This window comes from Rhinichthys klamathensis, unplaced genomic scaffold (genome assembly GCF_029890125.1).
Source record: "Rhinichthys klamathensis goyatoka isolate OS25496 unplaced genomic scaffold, OSU_Roscu_1.1 h1tg000054l_1, whole genome shotgun sequence".
NCBI lineage: Eukaryota > Metazoa > Chordata > Actinopteri > Cypriniformes > Leuciscidae > Rhinichthys > Rhinichthys klamathensis.
Window position 1 is genome coordinate 1,472,732 of NW_026606599.1, and position 7,690 is coordinate 1,480,421.

At 39.6% G+C, this 7,690-nt stretch overlaps 1 long non-coding RNA gene and 1 gene segment (V, D, J or C); one reads left to right on the forward strand and one right to left on the reverse strand.

Annotated features, from left to right (window-relative positions):
* Positions 1-3,568: 3,568 nt before the first annotated feature.
* LOC130083291 (uncharacterized) lies at positions 3,569-5,505 on the reverse strand. The gene is made up of 2 exons (XR_008806823.1): positions 5,290-5,505; positions 3,569-4,115 (listed from the first exon to the last, which is right to left on the reverse strand). It is a non-coding gene; the product is annotated as an uncharacterized LOC130083291 (long non-coding RNA).
* A 797-nt stretch (positions 5,506-6,302) lies between these two features.
* On the forward strand, positions 6,303-6,928 carry LOC130083285 (Ig kappa chain V region 3547-like). The segment is given in 2 exon segments: positions 6,303-6,389; positions 6,491-6,928. Coding segments are annotated over 2 exon segments (384 nt in total).
* The last annotated feature ends 762 nt before the right edge of the window (positions 6,929-7,690 follow it).

The following is a 7,690-nucleotide window of genomic DNA, read 5'->3' on the forward strand; positions in this document are numbered from 1 at the left end:
TCCTAGAACAAGACTTAAAAATAGGGGAGATCGAGCATTTTCAGTCGTGGCCCCTAGGCTTTGGAATGATTTGCCTATGTGTGTCAGGGTAGCTCCCAGCCTTGACACTTTTAAATCACGACTTAAAACTCACTTTTATTCATTGGCTTTTAAACCAGCCTTAGAGTTAATTTTCTGCTTTTTGTTTTGTCTTGTCACTTGTTTAACTGTGTCTTGTGCTCTTGTCATGTGTTTATAATTTGTCTGAAACTATGTCAGTGTTCAGCACTTTGGCGAACCTCGGTTGGTTTAAATGTGCTTTACAAATAAAATTGTATTGTATTGTATGTTAGGTAGGTGACGAGGATCACTCGTGCTTTGTGTAGTTCCAGTACGAACAGCACCTGTGCTTATGATTTTCCTATGGAAACGGTGCCGGCGGCATCATTACATTTTTATCAACAGCTTACCAACTTGTTTGTTATAGGCGCTCAGTTTTTCCTGTTGTAAAATACATTTGGTCAAAATTGCATTTTATAAAAAATGAAATGCTACTGTATGCACAGGCTGTTTAAGTGTAGGCTATGTATTGGCTATGACTATGGCAAATGCTAGCATAGCACTCTCTCTCAGGTCCCACATATCTTGGTCAGACATCAAATACATAAAATATGAGCTTTTATAGACAACGTGTTTAGTACTTATTCAAACAACAAGATCTTAGTTTACCCTTGCAAAACTTCGTTCAGCTGCTGTCTGCTGTGCGGCCGCTGCGGAGCTTCAGTTCATTCAGTCAAGATATAGGGGGCGGAGTTATCAGCTTTACTGACAGTTTGAGGATCGAACAAGATTTACACAAGCTCTTTTTAAGATCTTTCATTGGCTACATATTTTTAAAACAGACAGATAGACTTAAAGGGTGACCAATAGCATTAATTTATAAAAAAAAAAAAAAAAAAAAAAAAACACCACCACCAAAAAAAGGGCACTTCAGCAAGAAGGGCATGTGCTCTGCGCGGGGTTGAGCCCTACCTGTGCACGTGCCTGGATGTAATGAACACTGTTGTAAAAACTGTCAACATAATTCGAGCTAGAGGACTGTACCATGTACCACCACTGTACCACTGATGTGGATGCTGAATACGGGGATGTACTCTACCACTCTGAGGTGCGCTGGCTGAGCCGCGGTTATGTGCTGCAGCGGTTTAATACGCTGAGATCAGAAATCCATCAGTTTATGAAAGAGAAGGGCCGACCTCTTCATGAACTGAGTGACCCTCTGTGGCTGGCCGACCTGGCATTTTTAGTTGATCTTACTCATCATTAGCATGGCAAGCCAGACCCACATCAAGATGTTAGGTCTGTGAACTCGCCATTGGCATGCCTCAATCCGAGGGGCGGGATAAACGGTTGTCTTTCAAAATCCCTCTGCACGCAATAGGATAGCGCCACAACCAACCAGAGCAACGAACGGTTGTGGATGAGTGAGTCCCACGCGTTTTCCCACCAGGGTATCCAGTCGTCAAAACTCTGAACACATCTTACTTTTGTAAGAATGACTTAAGTGACGTTCTCTTAACTCCAAGTCCTCCAGAGTCTCGGCCAAAGCCGATTTGAAAGACCGATGTTCGCCAGCAGCAGCAGCTTCTTCTTTGTTTTCAAGTAGCAGTGAAATCACGCGGAACCGTCACAACTCTGCCGTCATTATGTTAAGCCCGCCCACCAACTGTACACGATCTGATTGGCCTGACTAGAGTTTGGTTTTTCCAGCTCGAAAGCCAACGGAGAGTTGCTAGACTACACTGGCTGGATAATAAATTTTGCTGCCGCTAGGGTGCGTCTAGATTTCTAGGCTAACTCATCATCTGAATACACTGAACAAGAACCTACAAGGCAAAGAACAGCTGGTGCCACACCTGTATGCGCACATGAAAGCCTTCTGTGTAAAGCTCTGCCTGTTTGAGACACAACTACGAAGCTTTAATGCTGCACACTTCCCTGCGCTGTCTGAAATCAAGTCTGCTTTTCCAAAGGCCGACCTTTCTGCTAAAAAGGAGTAATATGTGTCTGTGATTGCATCTCTCGTGACAGAATTCAACCAGCGTTTCCAAGATTTTTCTGTCATTGAAAAACAAATCAAGCTGTTCTCGACCCCCTTCCTGGTGGATGCAGAAGAAGTGGAAGAGAGTCTGCAGTTAGAACTGATTGAAATGCAATGTGATGATTCTCTGAAGAGTCATCATCAGCTTCTCTCCCTCCCTGACTTCTATCAGAGTTTGGATAGTGCCAAGTTTCCTCCGATGAGAGAAGCCACGCAGAAAGAATGATGAGCCTGTTCGGCTCAACATACATATGTGAACAAACATTTTCTCTGTTAAATCAGAACAAAAACAGACTGAGAACCAGAATAATGGCTGATAGCCATCTCTGTGAAGTCCTTCGTGTCTCAACCACCAAACTTTCTCCTGACATCTTCAATCCAAAGGACAGCATCACTGCTCCCACTGAGTGCAATGTTCTTCACATTATAGGTGAGTTAGAGATAGGCCACACACTGTTGCGACCCCCTGTGCCCCTGCAGGCCTGTCGTTCCAGTTATTAACCTCTTTGCAAACACACACAACTGACATTGTATTTAATTCATACCACCTACACACTTTTTACTTTAATAATAAACGGTTCTTTATTTATTTTAAACCCTCAACTGTTTGTTCGTGTTCCTTTTTTTGTTGAGACCTTGAGTAACAAGCCAGGTCGTAAAAACACAGTATTCATGTGTCAATACGTCACCTCTAGTGTGTGCCCCGGCCCTTTGTTTTGTTTTTCTGTATTTGGCCCTCACTAAAAAAAGTTTAGACACCCCTGATTTAGAGGGTGTTTTATATGATCAGCACATGCTTCACTCTGCATGTGTTTATAGCTCTATGAACTGAACATGACATGATCAAGAGCTCTTCTTCATCAACCAACAAACATGACTTTCAGCATCATCTTCCTCTCGACTCTGCCAGTGTTTAGTCCAGGTTTGAATAATGATTTATGACACTATATCATTACAATCAACATTAATCTTGTTTTTATGAAGAGAATGAGTCAGTGTTTCAATATGATCATCATGTTTTAGGTGTAATATATGATCCCTGTCAATCAAACTGAACACACTGCATTCAGTCACTTCTGTTGTCTGGACGAGATGCTTTACATTTCAGCCACAGAAACTTTTACATTCTTACACAATAACTGTCACAACGGCTGATTCTTGAGCCGTGATCATGGATTTTTTATTTTATTTTTTATAATACTTTAAAGTTTTATAAATAACCTAACAAACACCTTCTTTAAATGTGCAGCAGAAGTGAAACTGTTGTGTTCCAGTCCAGATCATGTAACCAATCAGAGAGTGAGACTGAAAAGCCCATTTGCATTGTCAGGGTGGAGTGATTGTGATCTCTCAGAATAGAGCAGCTCTGTCTCCAGAGACCATGTTCAAACCCCAAGAGCTTTATTTGACATTTACTGCGACATCAACCTTCTGAAAAGCTCCTGCATCTTCATCTGTTAGTTGAATGATGTTGTCAGACACAAAGTGAACTTGTTGAGAAGCTTTATTGAATGTTGCAGCAAACACAGCAGATTGAAAGATCACACACACACACACACACACGCACACACACACACACACACACACACACACACACACACACACACACACACACACTCAGTATGGAGTTGTAAAGCACTACAGCTGCAGCACTAGACTCATGTGAATCCTGCCTGACACAGGACACTCAGATACGGCTCATCTTCAGGAGAGAAACATCAGCACTCAGAGCTCTTGTGGAACGAGACCTCATGAGGAGCTCCATCATGTGTTACTCTGCAGACGTACAGCTCTCCCTCTTCCCAGCGTGCTTTGCTGAGGGTCAGGACGCTACTGCGGCTGTAGCGGCCGTCCTGCTGGCTCTCTGCGCTGGTCAGAACCCCCTCGGTGACCTCTGACCCGTCCAGTGTCCAGCTCACCAGCGCCCCCTGTGGAGAGTAAGAGCTGAGCAGGCAGAGCAGTGCGGCTGAGTCTCCAGAGATCTGCAGAGAAGAGGGCGGCAGCAGAGACACTGAGGGCTTCACTGTGGGACCAGCTGCAGGAGACAAACACAACACATTCACAAACACACACACAACACACTGCACTGCACATTCACAGCATTTTAACAGGACTGAAGCAGCAGACATGAGGAATGCAGGACAAATCTCCAGCATCTGATCCTTCATGCCATTCAGCTTCACTACAGTCAATATATATATAAAATATACAAACTACACAATCACTATATGCATTTAAATCAATCCTCATTATAATATATAGCATTGTAATACACTGAATACTTTAATTTGAACAGTTTTTATATCCCAAAATAAAGTGATTTTTTACTTAAGTGAGATATTCAGTCAAAACACAAGTCATTTTCAAACAGAATTAAAACACAATTGAATCACACATAAATCTTGCTTATATTATAAATAACTGAATTATAAGCACAACATGAGCAAAAGAGATTCAGTATCATTGACTGAACTACAGAAAGTAGCAACATTTACATTCTGATGTCAAATCTCTTTTTACATGTATGATTTCTACAATAAAAGATGAACTAAATATGAACTCAGTGTAGAAATAAATGAAGTAAAAACAAACCTGTAATAAACTGAATAAACTCATAGTGAGACACATTATGGAAATAAGTTTAGAATTTAATGTTGTGTTGTTGTTGAAAGGAATAATGCTGTTCTTTTGAATGAATAAACATGAAAATATCATTTTATTATATTTATATTTTAGTATTATCCACAATATTAGTACAACTTTACTTAAAGCCTTTATATATTTCCATTCTAAAAGTCTTTTTAATGCATTACGCACATTACACATACACATTATAAAGCATGTATGATCACATGAATAATTGTAACTGCAGTTTAACACATTATAATATTATCTATTCACTGTTACACCTTCCAAAAATTATAATACACTAAAACATGATAAACAACCACTTAAGATGTAACAAGGAATTTGCAAATATTTTAATGCATTTTAACTTTGGTTAGAAATATTTATGACAGGATATAAGGCATTATAATCTACATTATTGATACCTTTATAATGCATTACACATAAAAGCTTTAAGTAAAGTGTCGCCACAATATCTAATAATCATTATTATTAATAAATGTTGTTCTTCTTTCAATTTTAAAACACTTTCTGAAATCTAAATTGTATTTTTTATTAGGTGATTAAATCGACAGACTTACCGATCACCAGTTTAGTTCCTCCACCGAATGTGTACCACAGTGATACAATCTAATGAAACGCTCGTACTAAAACCTCTATTCCACTCGAGTGAACACACACTCCAGCAGAGAGAGAGAAACAACACTTCAACACACTGATATTAGAAGATCCTCAGCTCTTCTCAACACTCACTCATTCAGATTTGACTAAATGCTTTCTGATATAACACTGTTTAAAGAAATATATATGATGAGCTGTGACCTCTGAGGTGACCTTTGACCTCTTTGATCATGGATGATGTTGTGGAGTTTCTCATAATGATGCTTCTGTTCTTCATATGCAGATCAATCATCATGATTCACAGAAAAACCTGCAGCTTCACACTTCAATCTTCAGTGAGAATCTGTTCAAATAATGACTTTATTGAATATTAGAGCCAAAGTCAATAGAAAGTGTGACAATGAAGATATAAAAGGTGTTTTGCATGTTCTACACAGTCAAGCATGTTTTCATATTCAAGGTGTGTTATAAAAGTATCTGGACTGGTTCTGAATCTCCACACAAGATCATGAAACGTGAACAAGCTCTAATATGTGTCCATCTTTAACAGCCTGTTTCTTCTCCATCTGATGATTTCAGACACACATGAGGCTTCATGATAGATGGAGTGACACCATGAACTCTGATTAGAGATTCACAATCAGTCCTGATACTTTCTGAACACACTCATGATTCATGATCTTACTTTAGTGATGGCGCTTCATCTAGTGGAAGTGTAGCAGTGATGATGGTCACATGACTGAATATGGACACAGAGATGGACGTTCATCTCCACATCCTCAGTGTCTCAGGAGTCACAATAAACATACTAAATAAAGTCATGATTGTGTAACTCTAGTGTATATGAGTTTGTTCTCAGCACAAGCTGTTGTAAATCCTGCCCACTTCTTTGCATTGTCAGCACATGCTTCAGTGCTCTGAGAGTGTTTATAGTGCTGTGAGTTTAACACTTCATGACTGAGAGCAGAACACAACACACTCTTCATCATCACACAAGACTAAACTACAACTATGAACAACATCATCATCTTCATCTGGACTCTCTGTCTGTGCATTGAAGGTAAATGTTTCAAGAAAATGTTAAATTGAAATATTATAATATTATCAACAGTGAATGTTACACAGCCATGCTGCTTTTCTAACTCTCAGTATTTCTCACAGGTTTCAGTGGACAGGTGACTGTGACTCAGACTCCTTCTGTAAAAACAGTTACAATTGGTGAATCAGTCTCGATAAACTGCAAAACAAACACAGTAGTGGGCAACAACTGTCCAGGTTCATATACTTGTATGGCTTGGTACTCACAGAAACCTGGAGAAGCTCCTAAACTCCTCATATATTGTGCAACATATAGTAATACTGGAACTCCATCTAGATTCAGTGGCAGTGGATCCAGAACTGATTTTACTCTGACCATCAGTGGAGTCCAGACTGAAGATACAGGAGATTATTACTGTCAGAGTTATCACAGCAGTGGTGATGTGTTCACACAGTGATAAAGAGTCGTACAAAAACCTCTGTCAGTCAGACGTCACAGTGACTGCACTGATACAGCTGAGAGAAACTGCAGCTGCTGATGGAGGATCACAAACTACACAATATCAAACCTTTCACACACTTTATTCATTTATTATGATGTTTACAGTAAATAATAGAAAATGTGGAGAAAATGTGAGTGGTGCTTGTCCCTGCAAAACTTTCCACTATATTATCACTATATTATATTATATTATATTATATTATATTATTATTTTATATTATATTATTTACTCTAGGAAAGTCAATCTCTTTAATTGCACTTCCACACTTCTCCACTAGAGGAACACATGTCTTTTACAAAACTGAGTTCTGTTCACTTTCCTTTAAAGGAACACTCCGACTTTTTGGGACTTTAGCCTATTCACCTTATCCCCCAGAGTTAGATAAATCCATACATAACTTTTTCATCTCCGTGCGTGCTATAAGTCTGTTTGACGCACCCACCGCTAGCCTAGCTTAGCACAAAGACTGGATGTAAATGGTTGCAGCTAGCATACTAATCCAAATAAGTGACAAAATAACACAAACATTTTCCTATTTACATGTTGTGATTTGTATAGTCACAGAGTGTACAAAAAACAAAGTCACATGAGACACAGACATATTTTAAGCGTATAAATCCTGGGAACTATATTCTCTGAAGGCGAAGCACTGCTACTTGGGCGGAGTGATTACCGCAGCACCTGAGACGCCCCGTGGTGAGGAGCAGAGAGCGCGTCTCAGGTGCTGCGGTTATCACTCCGCCCAAGTAGCAGTGCTTCGCCTTCAGAGAATACAGTTCCCAGTATTTATACGGTTAAAATATGTCTGTGTCTCATGTGA